General features: G+C 57.4%; 1 protein-coding gene and 1 long non-coding RNA gene across 2 annotated transcripts; both read right to left on the bottom strand.

The window, feature by feature from the left end:
- Nucleotides 1-1,538: 1,538 nt before the first annotated feature.
- Nucleotides 1,539-18,038, bottom strand: UNC93A (unc-93 homolog A). The gene is given in 9 exon segments (XM_079148247.1): nt 1,539-1,830; nt 1,833-2,042; nt 6,456-6,587; nt 7,039-7,174; nt 8,282-8,496; nt 11,749-11,874; nt 13,082-13,311; nt 13,707-13,888; nt 17,666-18,038. Coding segments are annotated over 9 exon segments (1,371 nt in total). The 5' UTR covers nt 17,753-18,038; the 3' UTR covers nt 1,539-1,777.
- Nucleotides 18,039-18,064: 26 nt separating this feature from the next.
- LOC306666283 lies at nt 18,065-19,497 on the bottom strand. Its single transcript, XR_013765262.1, has 3 exons — nt 19,393-19,497; nt 19,035-19,130; nt 18,065-18,119 (listed from the first exon to the last, which is right to left on the bottom strand). It is a non-coding gene; the product is annotated as an uncharacterized lncRNA (long non-coding RNA).
- Between the last annotated feature and the right edge of the window lie 3,159 nt (nt 19,498-22,656).

The raw sequence follows: 22,656 nt of genomic DNA, 5'->3' as shown, positions 1-22,656 counted from the left end.
GGCCTCTCTACATATCTCCCTCCTCATGTCCCAGTGTCCACCATGGGTCATCGAGTGATGTCTATAGGTGGGAGCACTGTCTAGTGCACCTCAGGCTCAGGGAGAGTACAGGGTAGACTCCAGCAGGACTGACCACTCTCACCTTCTTCCTCCAGACCAGGTAAGTCCACACTTGTGGCTCACTCAGCTCTCTAAGGACAGTCTGTCCGAGCATCTGGCGTGACTTTCGGGGTCCTGCAAGCCTCCCTTAAAAAGTAGAGTTCTAAAAATGAGGCTGTTGCATTTGTCCTGCCAGCACTGACCCCTTCGCGATGACCCAAGCTCCAGGTGGGAGCTGCAGGCGTCAGGCCTTACAGTGAGCCATGGTGAGGCGGCCTGCCAGGTGGGCAGGGAAGGGAAGCAAAGGGCCCTGGGACCAGGCTCAGGGAGACCCGCACTGCAAAGGAGGCTACCGAAGGTGGCAGGAGTGGGTGGGCATCGGGGCCAGGAGGCCGGATGACTTAGACAGACCAGAGCAGCCTGAGCCGAGGGCCTGGCAGGGTGGAAGCAGTGTCAAAGTTCTGAGGGGCAGCTTGGCCCATTTGGTCTCAGGGCATCTGGGCTCAATCACACAGGACCTGGCGCTTCCTGGGCGGGAGTCACGACGCGAGCTGCCAACAGGAGAGCCGCCACGGTGGGGGCTGCAGGGGAGGAGCGTCGTCTGGGCTGTAGCACAAGCCTCTCCTTGAATAGCCCAGGAAGGAGGGGAAGGCAGAGCCAAAAAAGAAGGAGGGTGAGCCGGAGGCTGCTGAGAGGCCAGGGGAGAGGAAGAGAGCAGAGAGTCATGGAGGGAGCGGGGAGCAAGCGGCGACCCCAGAGCGGCTCCCGATCACAGGGCTGGAGCGAGGAGGCAAGCACACCTGCAGGCAGGCGCGTCCAGGCTGAGCCCGCAGACAGCAGGCAGGGCACCGGCGTCACGCACGTGGGGACCAGGGGAACTCTGCAGGTGGGCAAGATGCCAAGCTCAGCTTGGGGCAAAGTGACACTTCAGAGGCCACGAGACAGCAGCGTGTGGCAGATGGGGGCTTGTTTATTTGCCTGTGCCTTCTTGGCCACCCTGACTGGAGAAGGAAGGTCCACACCACCATCTGCTTCTGTGTCACCTGCAGACAGAGGCCGACCCCTGTCACAGGGCTCCGGCAGCAGGGGCAGTGGACCAGGGACGCAGGGACCTGTGGAAGAAGTGCATTAAGTTCTTGGAATTGCTGGTGCCCCTTCTCCCTTTGCAACTGAGGCAGCTGCTGGACGGCCACCGGACCCTGGGAAGCCGAGGTCCACTGCTCATGCCAACAGGGTGTGACGCTGACGTGAGCAGTCTGCACGGAGGCCCGTGCAGAGCCCGCAGCACAGACTCCAGAGGGCACAGGGAAGGGCACAGGGCCGCCGGGACCAGGGACAGTGTAGAGAAATAACTGTGGACAGCACCACCAGGGCCGGAAGGAGGAGACACGGGGACGGTGCACCCGGGACGTCACGACGGCACCGTGTGCACACTCTGTCACTGCCCCTTTGGAAGCACTCCGATGACTCCGATGGTCCACAGCTTGCCCGGTCACCTTCCTGGTGACATGAGAGCTTCTGGGGGACGCTCATCAGGACAGGAGGCACGTCCTAACGTTGCTACGCGAATGTGGAGTCACCACTGTGGGACGCAGGAGGCCTCCCACCCTGCACTCAGCTGCCCGTCGCGCCCCTTTGGACTCGGGTGATGGAAGTCCTTCACAGTGGCCTGCTACTGTCACATCGCTGTCCCCATCTCTCCTTCCACAGCTTGGCTGGTCTGTCGGGGGGAAGGTTGTTGACCGGGCTCCTGGACTCCAGGTACTCAACAGTCCCATAGGTGACCATGGCCAGAACCAGGACTCCCAGCAGAATGTAGAGCTTGACGCTGACGCAAAGAAAGGAGCTGTAGCCAAAGGCCATGACGAACCCCAGGGCCTCCCACAGGCGGTAGTTGGCAAACGCAGCTTCCTTGTTCTTCTCAAAGAGAATGCCGTAAAGAGCTGGAAGAGGAGTGAAGACCCGCTGACTGCCAGGGCCGCAGGGCTGCTGGGTCCCTGGCCCGTCCCCTCAGCAAAGCAGGACACCTCCCTTAAGAACACAGGGCCCTTGCACGTGGGGAGGCCGCTGGCCGGGAGAACCACCTACACAGGAACCCGGCGTCCTGAGCGCTCCCCGTGGAAGGAGCCCCAGGCAGCCGGCCCGCCCTTTGGACCAGGGACACCAAGCTGAGAGAGGAGCTGCACGGCCAGGCCTGGCCAGGCACAGACCCTTCTGCCAGGAGCCAGCAAAGCTGTGGCCAGGCCTGGCTGCGTGACTTAGGCAGTTGCTGGCAGCTTGGTCTCCGAGCTGTCACGGGGCCACAGTCAGGACCACTCCTGCGATTTCGGATTCTCATTCCTATCCTTGGGTGTTTTCCCTCTGAAGTCCTTCATTTTCTTTCTTTCTTTTTCTTTTTTAATTACCTTGGACTTTTGCCTGTTTATTTTCTCCTTAGTTTGACACAGTTGCTAATATTGACAGTCTCTCATCATGAGGGATGTATGCATCCTTTAATAAGGAGAATATGTGAAATATCTAAAAATTGTTAAAGGTTAAAAACACAACTCTGTTTTATACCACCTTAGATCCAGGTCCCTTTTTCCTCCTTGATTCACAGTCAACAAAACCTATACTTCTCTACTTGAGGAAATGCACTTCTGAACTCAGAACAGTCAGAATGTGCCAGAAGGACAGCCTGACATTTCTTGGAAATTCCTTCTTCCTTCTATGACAAAGCCACGTCCTGCTTTTTCTTAACATCTTAAGTGTTTCTATTTAATTTATGAAAGTGTTTTTACTCTTAACTCTCACATAGCTGTGGACCTACTTGGGGATCATCCTGAGAACTTAGAGCAGAATTCAACCATGACACACAGAGACAAGGTCCTCCCCCTTTGCCTTAGTGAAAGGACTCAGGTGGCGGGGATGTCCTCATAGGACTGGTCCTAATTAAAAAGGCCTCGTGGGACTGAGCGGGCGTGACGTGGCCTCACGGAGTTGGGAGAGATCAACGTGGCCTTACTGGGTTTGTACTGATTAGACTGTCCTCACAGGCTTGGCAAGATCAGCGTATCCTTACGAGATTAATAACGATTAAGCTGTCTTCACAGGGCTGGGATCACATGACTTCTCCCAGGATCCTTATCTTGATGTCCTAAAGCAACTAGCTCAGAATGTGCCCCTGTTTGGAGACAGGGTCTTGGCAGCGATTATTAAGTTCAACGAGGCCATCTAGGTGGCCCTAATCAGATGTGAGCAGTGTACTTACAGCACAGGAAATCAGGTCACAGATCCCAGAAGTCCACTATTAGGACACAGGGAGGGAGGCCATTGGCAAGCTCAGAGAGAGGCCTCAGTGGGCACCAGTCCTGACCACACTGGCTATCGGACTCCGGTCCCCAGAACTGGGAGTACATGCTCAGACCCCCTGGCTCGAGGGTAGCTTTGGCAGCTCTTGCAAACTTGGGCAGTCTGAAAAATGCTTGCAGGTACAGCTTAATCCCTTAGTTTCCAGTCCCTCTGGGTGTGATTTTGGATAGGCCTGGATGAGATCTGCTAGGATCCCCATCTCTGGGACAGGACTGAGGGGCAGCCTGTCAGGGAGGCCAGCCTTGGAAGATTCCATGCTGACTCAGCAGGACCCTCCCTAGCATCTCCAGCTCACTGGACCAGGCCTGGCCGGCCTGCTGCTTCTCCCACCACAGCCTCTTCACAAGGACCACCCTCGGCCACTGAGCAGCCGCTGCTGAGCCTCCTCACTATGAGGGGGCCATCCTGACAGCCAGGGCCACTCCTTCCCTCCTCCTACCGCCTAGACACAGGCTTCTCTCTCCTGCAGGCCTGCACCCTGTGCCCTGCACCCACTCACGTCCTGGTATTTCCAAGCAGAGGGGAGTCCCCACCAGCATGGGCAAGCTGGGTCTTCCCAAGCCCTGTGACAGCGTCTTACTAGGTGCTGAGACTGGCCTCAAGCTTGTGGTCCTCCTGCCTCAGCCTCCTGAGGTGCTGGGAATGCGGCTAAGCCCCACAGTGGATGTGGTGCTGTGCCTTGTTCTGCAGAGCCAGAGGCGCCAGCAGCAGACCCAGCCTGTCACGCCCTTACTGGCCCACACAGCTAACTGCACGCTCTGCAGAAGAAATCGCCAAACTCATGAGAACAACTGTTTCCCCACAGAGGTTTTGTTGTAGAAAATGATAATGGAGCCCTACTGGAACAAAAATCAAAAGTCCTTTCATCTGAAACCACCCCTCATCCAAGGGCTCCTTGTTCAAATTATTCACTGGACTTCAGTATTTATCATGCATTGTCCCTTAGGTATCTTTGCCCAATTTTGACAAAGACTATTTGCCAGAAAGGAATTTTTAGGTCAACATAAAGAAGGGACTTAAAGCAATAGTTCCTGTGCTCAGGGAGGAAGAAAACCCAGCATTCTTATTGCACCCATGTTAACACCAGAGCGAGGTTGCACGGACCGTTGGGGGCTCTTCAGCCCAGGTCCCTCCTCCACTTGAGGTGCTTCAATACTTTGGAAGATTCTCCTGCCAGGTGGGGTGGCACATGCCTGTAATCCCAGGAGCTCGGGAGGCTGATAGTGGGGGATTGCAGGTTCACAGCCAGCCTCAGCCACTTAGAGAGGGTGTAAGCAACCTACTGAGACCTTGCCTCAAAATGAAAATTACAAAAGGTCTTGGGGCGTGGCTCAGTGGTCAAGCACCCTTAGGCTCAATCCCTGGTACCACAAATGAACAAGGGAAAAAAGGGAAGAAAATTCTCGGGAGTGTGAGAGGTCAGTCAACTTTCTAGGTGCGCATTTGCAGTGCTCATTGAAAGGCTGGGACCCTCAGACCCCAGGGGCTGTTGACATAAATTCTCCCTGGTGCTTTCTGGGTAAGGTGTCTACGATTCCCACGTGCGGCCCTGAGGCATCCTGGACTGTCGAGGAGCACCAAAGTAACTTTCCGACGGAACATTCATCTAGGAGACCAGGCCATCCGTCCAAGCTCAGCCTTGACCCAGACCACCCGGACCCTGTCCCCGTCTCTGAGGTCCAGGTTTCACCAAGACCACTCCCTTCCTGTGGCCTTGGGGAGGGCCATGAGACCAGCTCCTGGTCCAGGTGCTAGGCGTGTCCTCCGCAGCTTTCCCAGCTGTGGTAAGCAGGCAGCGCCCTGGGTTATGGGAAAGGAGCTGCTCTGGGGATCACGTCCATGACCTGCGGGGACAGTGCACTTTTGTACCAGGTGTGGGGAGAAAAGCCCTCCCCTTCCTGCACACCATGTGTAGTCGGTTTGTGGATTTTCTTCATCAGATTTCTAATCCCTGTGTGTCTCTGGGGTAAGGGTGGAAGGGTGCCATCTCAAGGGAAGAGGGACTCTTCTGTGCCACGTCCCTCCAAGGGGACCAGCGATTGTGTCACCATAAGGTCTGCCAGACACTGTGCTGGTCTACTCGGCTGTATCGGTGACCAGGAAATGCGGGCCGGCGGGCGCCTGCCCTTTGCCACCACTAGCCAGACGCACACACACCCCTGGTCCCACCGCGGCACCCACAGAGCATCCTGCTTCCTGCTCTCCTGGCGCCCTCCCGCCAGACCTGTTGGCTTCTCTCTTGCAGAAGCACAGCCATCCAACCAGCAGAGACTCACACCGCTGACCCACTGCGCATTCCCGGGAGCCTCACTGGTCAGGACTGCGCCCCAAAACCGTGGGGATGGCGGCTTTGTGAGATGTCCACCTCTCCATCGCCGGCAGCCCTGGTCCTGGTCCTTCCACCTTGCTGGATGAGGACTTAGACCTGTGGCCCCTGCCCCCCTCATGCCATCCAGCTTCCTCCCAGAGAGGCTCAAGGGTTGCCATGGACAGCTCTGTCCAGCTGTGACTGGACCCCGTTGCCTCTCCTTGGCATTCTGGTCCTGTCCCATCCCTGTGGCAGGTGGGCCCCTGGTGTCTGTCTCATGATTTTCCATGGCCTCTGGTCCCACAGGACAGGGCTCACTCACACTCGGGTCTGTTGCCTGTATCTGACCCACTCTGAACCCTGCAGGCCTCCCTCCTCCTCCTCCTCCTCCTCCTCCTCCTCCATGTGCAGCTGCTGGTCACTCCAGGGACCACCAGGCTATGCAGGTGATCCCGCCCTCCAGGGATCCTTCCTTGGCCTCCGGGAACCTGAACAGACGCTCAGAGAACATACTGCAGACCCCGAGCATGGAGGAAGCCCTCGCAGCCTGGGCTCCCTCTCACTTCCCCCATGCAAGCACCTGGCTGACAGAGCTTTGGGCTGGCTGGGTCTGGCGACCACACCGGCGGCTGCCCACTCCCCTGCCACCTGCCCGGTGTCTGAGAGAGGGGGCCCAGGCGCTGGACTCCAGACTCACCGTTGTTCTGCGTCTGCCAGACAGCATCCCCCACGCCCCACAGGCCAGGGATCAGGAAGAACACTGCCATCTGGGAGGAGCGTGGACGCCACAGCAGGAGGGCCAGGATGCAGGAGAGGTGGGTCGCTGCACCTGGGGCAGAGGGAGGAGCCAGGAAGGCAGCGCCTTGGGCACTCAGGGCCGCAGCAGAGGGGCCGCGTTGCTCCTCTGCCTCCTGCTCAGCCATCTCCGCACTGGGAGCGTGTTGCTCCGCATGGGTGTAAGCTGGCCCGTGGTGCGGCCTGCTGGAGTGGACACTCTGGGCTCCACACCTGCCTGGGTGGACCTGCTCCCCTGAGCTGTAGCTGCCTCAGCCTGGGGGCGGTGGGTCATTCTGTCTGGACCCAGGAGGCTCCTGAGCTGAGGGGACATAGACACAGTGACTGCAGAAGGGCTTCTTAGGAGAGTGAGCCTAGGGCCCCTGGCCAAATGTTCCTGCAGGACTTGTTGGCCCCAGAGCCCTGGGTGGCCCTGGGCAGTCAGTCCTCAAGCCCACTCTGAGCCGGCACCCTCTTTCCACTGCAGAACCTGTGGGGCTACCTACCCAGCATGTAGATGACTCTCCTGCCTGTGTACTGGGAGAGCTTCCCAAACAGCAGGGAGCAGAGCGCAGAGGCTGCAGAGAAGCAGATCATCACGTAGCCAACAAACTGGATGCCCAGGACGCAGGTGGCGAAGGACTGCAGGCAAGCACAGGGACTGTCAGCAGCCCAGTGTCCACGATGCTCTGGGGCTCACTGCCGAAGCTGCCCTGTGCTGCCTAGAGCCGCTGGCCCTGTGACAGTGGGCACACTGGCTTGGCCTGGAGCATTTCTCCAGGTCCAGCACTGGAGAACAACACTTGTGTTTGTGGAAAGTCCCCTTTGGGGTCACAATTGCAAAGAAAGAGTTGGAGCCCTCTGTGCCCTCTGTGACACACCTGTGCTCTGTTTCACTGTGCAGGGAGGGACAATTCCACCAAACCATCATGTCCTCGTGGCTCTAGAGACAGAAGGAGGTGGCTTGGAAAAGAGGGACTAGCAGGAGAGGCTAGGCGCTGAGAAGCTGCCTGCCGGGCACAGTAAGCTACCGGGCACCCTCAGCACCACCCTGCCACCCCTGGGCAGAACCAAGGCAGACACCCAGAAGAGGTTCCGGGGCTGAAGGCTGCTCCCACGGAGCCTGCACGCTATGGCTGGGGACACAGGATGGCTCTGAGGGCTTTGGGGCTGTCCAAAGGCCAAGTGGACTTGGCTTGTCCGGTAGGCCTCCTTGGAACCTGCAAGGCTCTCCCTCCACACTGGGAGGGACTGCCCTAAGTAAGGCCCTGCATACGAAATCACCACACCCAAACAGTCCCTGGGCACCTGGCCCCTCGGGGACTCTTGTCACTGGTCTGAAATTCAGATGGGATGGGCGGCTACCTCACGTGGTGCTGGGCTGGCAGCACTGCCTGGGAGGAAGGGCTGATGGGAAAGAGGCAGGAGTGACGTCTCTAAAGGTAGGCCTGGGGGACGCAGACTGTCCAGTCCAGCCTTGACCTGGCCTCTGCGGCATCCTTAAGGTTTCCTCACGCCCAGGGTGAGCTGGGGACAAGGATGGTGACTCCCACCCAGGACTCGAGAGGCCCGATCAGTCGGCAGGTGCTGGGGCTGGTATCCTGAGTCACACTCAGCCCTGAAGGGTCCAGGAACTCCTTGGGCCCTTCCCACTCTGGGCCTGTGGCCCCCGGACACTGTGTCCCTTCATGTGCAGACGCGGCAGAGGCCCCAGCAGTGTGGTGACCCCATGAGCGGCTGCCGGCCTACCCTGGTGTATTCGCCGGAGAGGAATCCCTGCTGCAGTCCACTGTAGGTCGGCAGCAGGACCAGGAGGCACAGACGCTTGTCCCTAAAGAGCCTGAAGGTCGACAGTAAGGTGAGCAGGAAGGGTGGGGCTTTCGTCTCAGCCTCGCCCTGGGACGCGCTGTCCTCTCTGGCTTCCAGACACACGGCTATCAGCAGGATTGCCAGGACGCCACTCGCTGGAAGGGTCAGAGGGCAGGGAGCCTCAGTGTGGGCAGCGCTCACCCCAGCCACTTTCCCCCTTCCCACAGGTGTCGTCCAAACCCAGACGCAGGTGCTGTCAGACACACTGAACCCGAGCAGAGCCTGGGATGCCAAGTGCCCGCCACACTGACCACACGTGTTGGTCCTGGTCACCTTTGGACGTCCAGGCCTGTGTGGGGAACCTGCCATGACCAGCATGCTCTTCACAGGCATAAGGTCCACCACAGTTGGCAGAGACCCCAGATGCCCTCAGGGCACACAGCCACGGCTCCGTGCGTCTTACCAGCATCCTTGGAGCAATGTCTACCCTCAGGCAGACTTCCTCTGGGTTCTCAGGATAGCAAGTCCCACCAGGGTACCATGTGTACACTTCTCGTTTATTCCCAATATTTGCCTAAAACCCTTTGGTGTGAACTGGTTAAATGAAGTGGACGCCATCAAGTGGATCCCCCTGGGCTGCAGGGAACAAAGATGAAACTATTTCCCCAGAGGGAGGCGGCCATGGAGATCAGTGATGAGGAGACGAGGCAAGGTGCCCAGCTGGGCGCTGACTGTGCCCCACTTTTGCTCAGCGAGGAGGACGTAGGATGTATGTCCCTATGGGCAGTGAACCACCTGGAGAGGGAAGCCGACGGGGCTGCTGAGGGTCAGGCTGAGGGGCGTGCTCGGCACTTGTACCTTGAACCATGTCGACAGGCTACCTCTGCCGAAAACTGGCTGTGGAGCGTTTGGTTCTTCCCTCGGAGCGTCCTGGACTCCCAGGCGCCAGGCCTCAGGACCCGGAGCGCCTGCCTCCCCCGCCCTCCAGGCCCATCTGCCGGGCCTCGTCTCTGCTCCAGGGTGGCGGCTTGCTGCACCTCTGTGTCACAGCTGCTCAGTGTCCCTGGGTCTGTGAGGTTTGCCGAGCCAGCTCTTGTCCCAGTTGCTGACGGAGAAGGCCAGACCTGTGCTAGGACCCTTCCCAAAGCTCCCCCTTCCGGCCTCGACCCCAGGGAAGCCCTGCTCTCCTTTTGGGAGGCATCCCCCCGGGTCCCCTCTCCATTCCTGATAAGAAGGCGTTGGTGAGGCTCCCTAAGTGCTGGCCCTGGCCAGCTCTCGCCGGTCATTTCCAGGCCCGTCCTCTGTTCTCACCCAACCAAGAGCTGGTTCTGGGGGCACAGAGCTCCGGCAGCCCCAGCTGTGCAGGCCCTTCCGGAGCAGCCCTGCCATCTGGTTGTGTGCGAATCAGGTGGAAATCAGGTTTCGTCTCCTCTAAGGAGAGCCAGGAGCTTGAAGAGGCAGGTCGGCATACAGAAGCCATGCCCTTCGTGGGGAGCGAGTGGAGTGCAGACAGTGTTCCTAGGTCCCGGGCGGTGGAGGAGTGGGTGTTGTGATGTACAGTTCTTGTCTAAAGAGTGGGACTGCTAGAAACTTCTTCATGAGTACAGTGCTCAGATTCCCTGGACGTCCCTCACTTAAGCCGCTGTGTTCTCCAGCACCAAGAAATGCCTCGTCTCTGAGCAGCTCCTGGGGCTGACACTGAGGAGGCGCTGGAGGGGAGCCTGAGGTGCCACCTGCAGGGTGGAAGGGACCCAGGGCCTGGACGCTAGAGACGTGCAGAGGCCACTCTCCTGCGGTCTGTGCCGCTCCTCTAGAACTGGGCCGGCCCTCGGCCTGTGGGGATGTCCTGCCACCACCTGCTTCTGTAAATTCAGTGTGGCTGGCTGACCACATCGTGGCCTTTCCCACCATGAAGACAGCCCTGAGCAGCTGGGGTGAGACCGGGGATGCAAAGACCCCAAACCATCCACCGCTCAGGACAGCTTCTCAGGGCAGCTTCCCACTATTCTCAGTCCTGGGGTCCCGGCTCCAGGGAGGGCATCTCTGCTTGTGGCTGTCCAACTAGAAAATGCAGAGCAGAGACAGGGTCTCGGCTCAGCCTGGTAGCTGCCATGAGTTAGGCCTGCCTGTTACGTAAAGGGGACAGAGAAGGAAACACTGGGGAAGCAGAATGTGCAGGCCTCGCTGACCTCTGACCCCGGCGCCAGCGCCACGTCCACAGAAACAGGGAACCCCCTGGAAAGCACGCGGGTCAACCAGGCCACTTGTCCCTCCACACCTTCCCCTCTCTTCTCAAACCACTCACTCTGGCCTCAGACATCAGCACCCTCTAGGGAATCACCAGTCTCTGGTGGTCGAGGGCTTGCTGTCCAAGCTGCCTCCTGAACCTCAGGGTCTTGGCCACTCTGGACCCTCTCACAGCCACTTCCTCTGCCTCCACTATCTTGGGGGTACTCCCGGACTCCTGGTTCCTTTACTGTCTTCTTCAAGGACTCCCACGCCCTGTCCAGCCCATGAGCACCGGGGCGCCCAGGCCATGTCCAGTTCTCCCTGAAGTTCTTCCTACTTTCTCTTCCCTAAAAACTCACCTCCACCCGTGATTTTGAACTTGGTCTCTAAATGCCCGGGACGCACTCCTGTATCTGGTCCACTGTACATTCTGAAGGGTCACGCTGACCAGCAAGCCTAACGCCTCCGAGGTGGGGTGACTGCAGCCACTTCTCGCCACACCCCAAGTCTGCAGACGCATCCCACTGGTCTTGTCTTCTCTTCTAGAACCCTGCCGTGCCTCTTGCTGCTCTGCCTGTGGCTCCCTGCTGGCTTCTGCACCTCCAAATCAGGCAGATGTGAGAATCTGCCCAGGAAACAGATCTGCCCTTGTCCAGGCCTTCTGGTCTTTCACAGTGACCTTGACCAGTCTGACCACCTGCCTCTGACACCCCAATACGCCCCAGTCACAGCTGTTCCTGCCCTTCTCTCACCTCTTCCTGGCCTTTTGGGGTCACTTGGGCTGAGTAGGTCCACATGCCCTGGTCCTTTGGATGGTGTCTTTTGGTAGCTGCTAATCAATCCCATGTGGTCACTGAGCTTGTGACATGTGGCTGGGGAGACTTAGATTTCTAATCTAAGGCCTTTGGTTTTAATTTGTTGAAATGCAAATAAGCACCTGTGGCTACTGGCTACCTCAGGCGCCCTGGGAAGTGAAGAGACTTGGTTGTCCCCACAGGACAGCCTTGGCCTGTGGTGCCTGCTTTCCTAAAAGAAGTCCCTGAGGACCACCCAGATTCACAGGGGGCAGGAATGCTGAATGGAGACAGCCAACTCAGGAACTGGGATGGTTCTCTTCAACCCAGAAGAGGCTGGGCTTGGCCTTCTGGGGACTTTGCCCTGGGGCTGAGGGCACTTACCAGTATAGATGCCCAGCAGCGTGTAGATCAGATCCTGGGAGGGGCGGTGGGTGCTGTTGGTGGGCAGTGTGGCCAGCAGGCAGTCCTTGGCCCCACAGGACTCAAAATTCTCCTCTGGTTTGGCCTCTGTGGAGTCAGGAGGAACCAGCCAGTCAGAGTCCTGGTGACAGAACGCAGGCACCTGAACAGAAGCAGCAGGGCAGGGCAGCGGAGCCTGAGGCAGGACGTGGAGCCACCTGGCTGTGTGACAAAAACACCAGGCCACCCTCACCCTGCACATCGACTGCAGACTTGTCCCAAGGCCCCTCATCATGGAGGTAGAGCATCAAGTTAGCTTTCTGCTAAGACCCAGAGAAGAGTGGACACGCAATGGGGCATGGCTACTAGTCACGCTCCTCGCCTGGCATAACACATTCAGTGCTGGATGGTTCTCAGGACGCGAACCTTGTGACATGGACCTCGCAGCACTCTGTGACTGGCCAGTCGTGCAGCAGGGGGAACGGGAGGCAGTGGAGGCTGAGGGCACGGCGGTGCAGGACCCGCAGGCCCTGAGGGTGTAGGTGCCCTAGTGCCTGCCCTCAGCTCCCAGGCTTGCATGTCCGGTAATCCCCGCTGCTCCGCTCTCCCACCCACAGAGCCCTCACTGCTGGGACAGCAAGAGGGAGCCACCGCAGCACTGAGACCCTGTGGCTTCCCTGTGGGGATGGATGTAGCCCGTGGTGATGGTGCTCAGGAAAGAGCAGGAGGGTTTGGCTACAGAGCTTCCCAAAGGTGGGCTCGACCTGGGAGAGCAAGATGCTGGGCTGGACTGCAGGAGAGAATCAACCCCGACAGCAGCAGGAGGCCAGAGCCTTTCGCCTGGGCCTGGCTCTGTGAGAACTGAAGGACCGGCCTCCTCTGGCCAGACTTAGACCCTCAACACTGGGGTGCAGCGCACGCCTGTTCGCGTCGTGGCCGGGCAAGGTCGCGTAAGGCAGCTGGAGGAGGGCTCCGCCGTGAGCGTGCCCCTCGTTTTGTGAAGGAGTCGAGCACAGAACTTTGAAAAGCTGCTCAGTGGACCAATTCCATAAGGAAATAACCAGGCCAACCTGTTCTTAGCCCCAGAAGGAAGCCATGACCCGTGGACCCACGTTCCCTGGAGGATGCACCCTGTGGAGATGGATCTTCAGAACCTGACTGTCCTAGCAGGAGTAGGGTCCACCTGACCCTGCAGTGGAGGCTGGCCAAGGGCCTCTCCTGGGAACAAGTGCAAGCACACGTGTGCTGTCAGCCCCTCCCGAGGTCACCAGGGGTGCCCTGTCCCTCAGAAAACTGCTCACCCTCCTCCCCTTACCTTGAGTGGGAGTCTGGCCCAACACCAGAGAGGAGATCAAGTTGCCCCACACCCCAGAGGACTGGAATATGAGAAAGAAGATGCCAAAGTACTGGTTCACCACGTCCCTGCCGAGCTTGCTCGCTTCCTGTGCGTGTGCATTCCCCGCGAGCGTGAGGTAGGTGCACTGTGCAGACCACAGGGGGGCAGCCCCCAGCCCCAGCAATATGGAGGTGGGGATCAGGGTGTACCTGCAAGAGAGCCAGCCAGTGGCACCTGCATCCCTGCCCTGGACGGGGGCAAGGGAACAGCTTCCGGTCATCAGTCATATCCTGGCCACACCTCCCAAGACTCACCCTCCCCAGCTGAATTAGGTTCTCCCTGCCATTACTGGGCCCACGAGAGCCCATGGCATGCAAGTGAAGCTGAGGGCTGTGGACAGGTCCCAGGGAGAGGTCAGCACTGGGGGTCAGGAGGAAGAGAGGGAGCTAGTGGGGATGGCAGGGCAGTCCTGGTGGGAAAGTGAGGAGGAGCCTGCCACTCAGCCCCTCTCCCAGAAAGTAAGGGCACCAGCACAGATGATGACAGTCAAGGTGCCAACTCAGGTCCTGCAAACCCAAGAGCGGGTGGGCTGGGAGGCTGGTACCAGCTGGCGTGGAAGTTGCCCAGGGAGAAGGTCACGTAGCAGCACATGGAGCCGACAATGGTCCACTTGCAGCCAAATCTCCTGATGAGGATGGGTGGGAGGAGCATGGAGGACAGGAGGACACTGCCGTAGAGTGTGCTGAGCGCCGCTACCCCCAGGCCCTCCTCGCTGTAGAGGCTGCTCTGTGGAAACAGGACCGGCTGTCAGAGGAGGGCGGGAGGAAGACACAGGGGAATGGTGTGCTGGGTGCCCAGGACCTGTGGGCTCAAGGCCACCTCAGGTCCCCAACCACGAGCAACAAGCCCTCTTGTGCTAAGGACACTGCAGGTAAATGGCCTAAGGCCAGCAGCCTTCCAACAGCAGGGACAGGCACCCAGCTCCCTGGAAGTGTGGAGAGGGGACACCCGCCAGCCTCGGAGCTGGGGAGGAGGAGCAGAAGAAGCTGCTGGAAGGCCTTGCTCTGCATGGAGCAGAAGGCCATCCTCCGATTCTCCTGTAGAGCTGAGCAGTGACAGCAAACGCTCTTGTCAGTGCCAGTTTCAAGGCTGTGCCTGGCACAGTTCCTACAAGAAGCCACCAGAGGTCACAAAGAGTAAAGGTAAACAGAGCTGAACTGGCAGAAGCAACCCAGGGTGATGTCTGGTTCCTCAGTCACAGAAATCCAGCAAAGTGGCGTTTTCCTCTTATTTCACCTGTAAGAGGAAAGGAAGGAGGCGAGGGAGAGGAGGAGGTAGGGGAGGAAGATGAGGAAAAGGAAGAAAGAAGGGGGAACAGGAAGGAGGGAGAGGAAGAGGAGGCGGAAGATAAGGTGAAGAGGAGAAAGCAGGAGGAGGAGGGGAGGAAGAGGAGGAGGAGGAGACGAGTCAGAGGATGGAGAAGGGTAGCTGGCGCCTGTGTTCAAGATCCTTCAAAGGCCAAGAGATGAGTCTTTTCTTCTAGGTGGGAGACGAGGAAGGAGATAGGAAGCACCTTGTCCAGTCAGACACAGGGCCAGCAGGGGGACAGCAGAGCTCAGCCCGAGCCTAAGATCTGCAGGCTCCTTCAGTGCCAGTGTGAAGCCACTCTGGTCACCCCATGAAACCCCAAAGGCCGGGCAACTTAAGCAGTGGGAATCTGTCTTCTCAGGCTGTGGAGGCTGGAAGTCCAAGGGGGAGGCAAGCAGGCCTCGTTGCCCCGGGGCCTCTCCCGGGCTTGCAGACACCGTCATCCCCTGGTGCTTTTGAGGTGGCCTCTGTGTGTCGGTTCCCTGATCTCTCCCTGTGGAGACACCAGTCAGGACCTCGTTTCTACCCAGTGGCCTCTCTAACAGCCCTGCCTCCAAACACAGTCACATCCTGAGGTCCTGGGGGCTGGGCCCCTCCATGTGGAATCTGGAGGAGACACACTCCAGCCCAGAACGCTATTCAAAGTCTTTCCCACCTGGTTCCCCAACAAGAGAGGTGTCTTGCATGGATCCTGGGCAGGACTGCAGCCTCCACTTTCTAAACTGTCCCTCCAGCTAGCATTGCCACGTTCCTGGATGTGACCGGTCGCTTGCTGGGCGTGTCAGTGCTGCCCAGGCCCTCTGCTGCATCTGATCCCTGCTTTCTATGCTGTCCCCTCCCCAGATGTCTTGAAGACCTTCCCCCAACACCATCTAGAGAGGGCTGTCCTGTGACTTGCTCTGAGTTCTCCCTCGCCCTGTGTGTGGTGGGTGGAGTACCAGGGATGGGGTCAGGGCTGTTCTGCCACTGAGCAGCATCCCCAGCTCTTACTTTGTTTTGACTCAGGATGTGGCCATGTTGCCCAAGCTGGCCTCCAGCTTGTGATTCACCTGCCTTGACCTACAGGCAGCTGGGATTCTAGGCATGCACAGCCACACTAGGCTATGAATGCTTCCTTACTTCTCCTTGGAAGAGGGCTTCCTTGGCATGGGGGTAGCAATGCCCAGTGGCCATGGTCCTTGCTCCTGGGCCTCGGAGACAGCTGGCTGCAGATAGAAGGGTGAGCAGGCATAAGCAGCAAAGTGGCACCTTCCTCAACCACTGGGTGCAGAGCTCAGCGGGCAGCACTGGCCTTGAGGCTGAGATCTGAATAGAGGTCGGCAGCTAAGAAGGTCGCCAGGACAGTGTCCGACATGATGGGAAGTGCTGTGAACGAGTGTCCCATGTCTTGGGCAGACACATGAACTAATCTAGACAGGCGGGAAGTCTTGGGGGAAGGCCTATCGCTGCCAGGGCTGCTAAGCTTGGAGAACTGGGTGTGCTGTGGCTTTGCTGGAGCCGGAGAACAAAGCCGACCAGATGAGGAGTGCAAAGGAGACAGGGAGGCGAGTCCTGCCCCTGGGCTGTGACTGCATTCCTTGGTGACGTGTGTCTGTGCAAACCCTTTGTGCTTCAGCCCGTCCTGACTGATGGGAGTGTTTGTCCCAGGTAGAACACCTTCGTGCAGTCATCTGGGTCAGTGGGCAGACATTACGACTGGGGTGGGGTTGGGCCAGGCCAGGCGTGCGGAGGGTAAGTGGGTGGGACTGCTCCTGGCCCTCCGGTCCTGTCAGAGCTGGAGGTCTGGTTCTCTCACGTCTCCAGCCTTGGGGGAAGACGCAATCACTCTGGCAGCGCTGTCCACATGTCCTGGGAGGCCCTACCCACAGCGTCCAAGGCTCTCCCACTACCTCCTCTTCCAGCTCCAGTGTCCAGAAGCCATTTACTGTCAGTCAGCTGAGCTGCTGCCAGGTCCACAATGGCATCCTAAGAATTCTGGCCAGCACGGCCAAGCCCTGGCCATCCTGCCTGCTGTGGACAGCCAACGGGTGCCCTCCATGCGAGAGCCTCCTAAAGGGACAGCAAGGCTGACCGTCCCCTCCTCACTGTGTTCGCATCCAGAGTGCCTGCCGAGCAACCCAACATGGCGCCCTCGGCTCCACACGAAGCAGGTGTTCCGTGCATGCAGACACTTGGGAAAGTGAGGACTCCAAATGTCAGGACCTGCCGTAGTGAGAGAGGAGATGGCACCTCCCCTTCCACTGGGATGTGAGTGGCCACTGCTGTCACTCATGCTCAGACAGCCTCGTTGGAAACAGAACCCAGAAGAGCGGAGCAAAGGAACCCACACTTGAGAATTCAAGGCTGAAGTTGAGCTTCTTCAACAACCTCCAGGGTCAGGTCGCCCAAGAAGTATCCCTGAAGGCTGATCTTGATTCTGAGTCTCTCACTGGGCTTTTCTGGTCTGATACTGTGCATGCAGTAGGTGCCTACTTCTTGACTTGATTGACAAATGATGGGAAGCTGTGCTCATCACCAGAAACTCCCAAACTGTCTGGTTGCATGACAGCCCCGGTCACGAGGTGCAACGCTGAGCGAGCTGTGCACTCAGGGATGAAATGGCCCTGCCACCTGCCGGTCTGTGGGAGTCTCTGAAGGTGTATTGCCAGTTAAGGATCAGACTTGAAATCACGTTGACCTGACTTAGGTCCAGGGCCCAGCACCACAGCCTTCTGGAGACCGTTGGGGTTTACATGGACTCATAGACTCGAGGAGGAGGAAGACCATCAGTAGTTCAGAAAGAAGACTATTTTGCCCCAGGTCACACTTGTGCTTAAAGGAGGCATAGAATAAGGCCCAGCAAGGTTTGATAAATTCTTGTTTCTGCCCAGATCACAAAGCCAAGGGTATGGAGCCATAGAATTCATGATTTTTCTTATGTCTCTTTTTGACCACCAAAGGCAAAGTGTACTTTCAAACCATTATCTTGAGACACTGACTCTGCTTGTCCAAGGGTCAAACAGTGTACAGGCCTTGGAAATGTGAGGTTTTGTATAAGAAAAGAAAGAGTATGTTTTGGAGAATTTGGAGGGCACGGGATGAAGAGTTGTTATGGTGAATTGGCAAAAGAAATACCATTGTGTTACCCATCGTCTGTGATGCTGGAGGCCAGGACCAGCTCAGAGGTGAGGACCAAGTGGCAAGGGGCAGGCCTACCTGCAGGTTCTGCAGACCTCCGTAGGCTGTGAAGAGGAGCAGGAACCCAAAGGATACCACCAGGACGTTCCTCAGGCTCCTATCCATGGTGCCGACTCAGGGTCCACGCAGGGGTGCACAAGGTGGGGCTCCCTGCAAGAAGCCAGGGGCGCGGGGAATGCAACCTGGAGGAGGCCCGTCCTCGCTCCTGTTGCGAGTGTGCGAGTCGAGTGGTCAGGCTGCTGCCAGTTAATGAATGTGGTCCCACCCGCCCCTGGAGCGCAAGGGTGTGTTACTCATTCACCTGCCGCAATTCACCTCAACCACTGTTTCTGGGGCAATGACGGAGGCTCTTCTCGGCCTGCACCTGACTGTACTTTTTCATATGACTTTGGATAGGTGTGATCTTATGTTTTCGTACCTTCTACATCGAAAGCAGCTGTCAACAGTGCTGAATGTGGAATGCTCTTCTGTCCTAAAAAGCAAAGCGTAAACGTTAAACCCAAGGAACAGAGTTCAACTTCTGAAAAGAGGTCATACGGCGACCCCCAGCCAAGGCCTTAGCATGAAGAGGCTGTATGATTTTACCCTGTTGGAAAAGGTTAAAGCTCTGAGGAGTGGGATGCTTTACGACGCGCAGAGCACTCTAGTGGGCACCGTTCCACATCACTGTAAGCACCATTAGAACTCTAAGACCTGCTGTGACAGTGCACTGAGCTTTGGTTAGGGGTTGGGCATGACACCTCTGGGGCAGTGCTGGCCGGGTCAGCCGTCACGGGCCACAGGAAGTGACTGAGCTCCTGACCCACAGTGAGTGGAACTGTGAAACTGACTTTATAGCTGCAATTCATTTAGTTAATTAAAATTTAAACAGTGGTTACTAAATGGGAGAGGGTGGGTCTGCCTCAGACCTCAGAGCTGGAGCAAGAAAAGTCCCTTCGCTACTAGTTTGTTAGTGAAGCTTGATGCTTGCAGCTTCCAAAGCTGTGATGCTGGTCACCTCCATCTAGGGATCAATGGATTGAACCTTTCAGTGTTGGTCATGGACACATGGGGCAACTGCTGAGGGAAGCAGGCAACGCCATCTGAAAAGTGTGACCCTCAGTAAAGGGGACAAGATGCTCGAGGCTTGGTAGGATGACAATAAAAGTTTGATGAAAATAATAAACATGTTGACCAAACATGGAAATCCTACTCATGCAGACCGAGAACAGCATGGTGAGTGAGAGGTCCTGAGCACGGAAATGAGCGCCTAATCCCCATCCTGGGGCGTCTCCGGTGGGCCATGATGCTTTCTTGAACCTCAGCTTCCCTTGAAAAGGGAGGCTGCAGAAATTCAAGAAGCAAACATTTCAGAAAGTCCCTACAGCAGCTGGGCATGGTGGTGTACCTGTAATCCCAGCAGCTCAGGAAGCTGAGGCAGGAGGACCACCGGTTCAAAGCCAGACTCAGCAACTAGCGAGGCTCTGAGCAACTTAGTGAGAACCTGTCTCCAAAAGAAAAGAAAGAGCTGGGGTCCGCCACTGGTGCTGGGACACTTTCCAGCAGCTGCCTACAGAGCACCTGCTCCTGACGCGTTTCGCGCTGAGTAGAATCCCCTCAACAGTCTCCTTCCATCTTTGCAAGCCTTGCCCGCCCTGTGCTCCTTTCTGACATCATACTTGATGACGTCAGCCTTTTCTCCACCCCCCACCTCAGTCCCGCTTTATGGAGGCTTGGAGGGATTTAAGAATGAGCAGTGTCTTCACCTTCTGCCTCGGTCACTAGCAGAAGGTGCTCCTTTCCACCGGAGCCTCCAGCACCCAGATCACCAAGTCCAGGGCAGATTTAGATATGTTCACCCAGAAGCTTCCGTGTCTTCCCAGACCCTGACAATGGCCCTCACCTACAGAAGCAGCCCGCAGACATGTGCTTAGATGAGGGGAGAACAACAGACCTGGGAGCCCAGAAGCCGTCTTGGCTTTAGAGCTGCTCCAACACTGTGGGCAGAGTGTCCTGGAGCTGGGGACCTGGACCAGGGTCACCCTACACAAGGCCAAAGAGACTTGACACGGATGACCCAAAGGTACCAACGCTCATCTCACTCTTTGGAATTAGCATCCAGGGGAAGTTCCAATGTCTGGGATGGAACAGAAAGAACATGGGAGGCCTTTGAATCTTGGGTGATGGGGTGACCGTGAGACTGGGACAAAGAACAGGTAGCCCATCAAAAGGAAAGCAAATGGGTTGCTAAAGCTAACCTTGGGATCCACTGCCCTCAAAGCTGCTAACACCTCCGGAAGGCCACCTGCACTTCCCGCACAAGGAGCTGCTAATGATTCCCCTGGCTGCCCTTGTCCTGCCTCCCTGAAGGCACGTGAGCTAATGGAAAGAGGAGGTGGGGGCAGAAAATCTGAGTTCTATAAAGGGGCAAGATGCACCCCCCACGGGCAACCAGCTCCGGCCCTGACTTTCCTCGGGCTATCCGTCTTTGCTCTGTCTTTCTTTCTTAAAAAAGAAAAACTTGCTTTCTACACTTGCCTCTGATTCTCGGGGGTTTAATCCTCCTCTTTACCGCTAGGTGCCACTGTTTGCCACCACCGGCGGCCAAATGCACCTCCAGTGAGCTTCCGCGGAGCAGCGCCGAGGGCTCTGGATTTCAGGGCCGTCCAGTGCGTGCCTGCTCCGCTGGGGAGAGCGCGCACAAGCAAATCAGCGTGGTTTTCCTGATTTGGCATCTGAAATCTGAAAGTGGCTCCAAGTAGGTGGGTGCGTCCCCTGCTGCTCATCTGCACTCTGACCTGCAGGTGACACACGCGAGCCCTGTCCGGCGAGGCTGCCTCCCCAGGAGCCTGTTGCACTCGAGAGGGCCGCACTCAGGGCCAAGCGTCCCCTGGGGACAGCATTTGTGCAGCACAGCCAGGGTGAGAGGGAAGCTTTTCTCTTACTATCATTCCAGAGTGCCCACAATCCCAGGACAGGCAGGTGCCCAGCTGGACCCACATCAACATGCGTGACCGTGACAGCTGGCACCCAGCTGGACAGACACCCCTGAGTGGGTGGCGGCTCACTGGACGAGCATTTGTCCTCAGTAGGCAGAGTCTCCAACCTGGGAAGGGTTTTGGGAGAGAAGGCCCTGTTGGCCTCTGAGGCCCCTCAGCTAATTCCACACCCTGGCAGAGGGCAGGGACAGCCAGGACAAGAACCAAAGCTGCCGGCCCTCTCCACTCTTAGGAGTGGCTCCTGCCCCCAGGACCTCAGAGCTTCCTTTTCTGGGGTTCCAGGGCCTCTTTTCTCCAACAGGTCCTTAGCTCACACTTCCACCACACTATCCAGCCAACCAGACTGCCTGGCCCCTGAACGTCTGGTCTGGCTGGGGTGTCCGGTTCTGGTCCAGAGTGGACAGGTGTCGTCTGCAGCCATCACTACCCTCCTCTCTTCCAGTGCGGCAGCAGCGCCCAGGGAGCCAGCGTTCAGAAGACCTTACCTGCTTCCCTCGGAGGGGAAGCCCCTGTTTAGGATGCACACATACTCTGGCTCCTGTCCCTCTCCAGTGGGTCTTCCGCTGCCCGAGACATAGAACCCCCTCCTGCAGAACCCACCAGTATTCAGGGGGGCTGCCCTGTGCTAGGCAGTGCTGCAGGTTCTGGGATACCCCAGAGGTTGGCCAGGGCCCGGTCCTCGTGGGACTGAATTCCAGTGGAGGGAGCAGATGAGAGACAAGTGAGCTGAGAAACCAAAACAATCAAGAGGGAGGGACGTGCTAGACCAAGAACAGAAGAGGTGACGTGACCAGGGTGGGCCTGGACACGCGTGCTCACGCGCGTGCACACACCCATCCCAAGAGTGGGCAGAACAATTCCCAGCCACAGAAAGCTGCCCTGCCTGCAGGTCCCCATCCGGACAGCCTTCCTACCAGCAGGAACCGAACGCCCTGTTCTGCACAGCAGGGCTCCTGCCGGCCGATGGGAGCGGGGTTCTTTGTTGAATAAGGTGCAGTCAACTGGCAAGGAGCTGGAGTTGGGGCTCAGTCAAGGGCTGCTACCTATCTCTCATGGTGCCTAGACAGGGGACGGGAGAGGGGACCGTATGAGTTTTCCATCAAGCCTTGGTGATGTTCAGTTGGTGAAGCTCCAAAGATGATCTGGTGCTTGGCTCCCTCGAAGCACGAGCACCATTAGCCTTAGGCTCTGTTTGCACACTGGGTGCTGTGCCCTGAGCTGGCTTACCTGGCCGTGTGGCCTCCTTCCCCAGGCTCTCCAGGTGCTCTGCTCCTTGAGTCTTGGAGGGGGACAGTGAGGAGGCTTCCGGGTTTGAGCCTGATCACCACTGGAATGACTGGCTCTCCTCAGACATGCGTGGAGACCTGCCTGTGTCAGCAGGTGGCCAGGCCTGTTTGTGAAGTGCAGCTCTGTTGAGCACACTTGGACTGGAAGTTGAGCACCCAGGACTGTCCGTGGGGCAGGTTCGGGCGGTTGCAGAGAGGTAGTGTGGAAAAGGACTTAATGTGACTAAGGGCAGAAGTTTTAGGAAGGCTTCTACTACATAAAATAGAGGAGCAGCTCATTTCCACAAAAAACCATGTGCATAATGTAAATGAACGTGTTGTAATTAGATATGTACATGCACACACATGTGATATACTAATTGTAGACACACTGTGCGTGGAGTGCGTGTGTGAGTGCACAATGTGTGTGTGTGCATACACCTGCGTACAGAGAATCTAAGTAGGCTCTGAGCAAATGGCACTACTCTCCTCTGGACAAGATCTGTGGCAGGAGAGGGGCGTGTGGACTATTGGTTGTACCTGTATGCGATTTCTGAACTTGTAAGAAGAGCATCTAACCTTAAAAAGAATACAAAATACTAAGGAGAATATATTTTTATAAAGAAATTCTCTTACAGAGAACTCTAAAATCTACAGAAAAGCACTGACTCGCTTCTGATTACCCTGATTCTGCGCTGGCTTTCCTCAGCACTTGGGAACAGATTGGAGCCGCCCAGGCTGCAGGTGGGCGGGGCTGTCCCTGCTC

Source organism: Sciurus vulgaris (assembly GCF_902686455.1).
Source record: "Sciurus vulgaris genome assembly, chromosome: 7".
Lineage (NCBI taxonomy): Eukaryota > Metazoa > Chordata > Mammalia > Rodentia > Sciuridae > Sciurus > Sciurus vulgaris.
The sequence above is the reverse complement of the archived record's forward strand: the minus strand, read 5'-3'. Positions and strand labels throughout refer to the sequence as shown.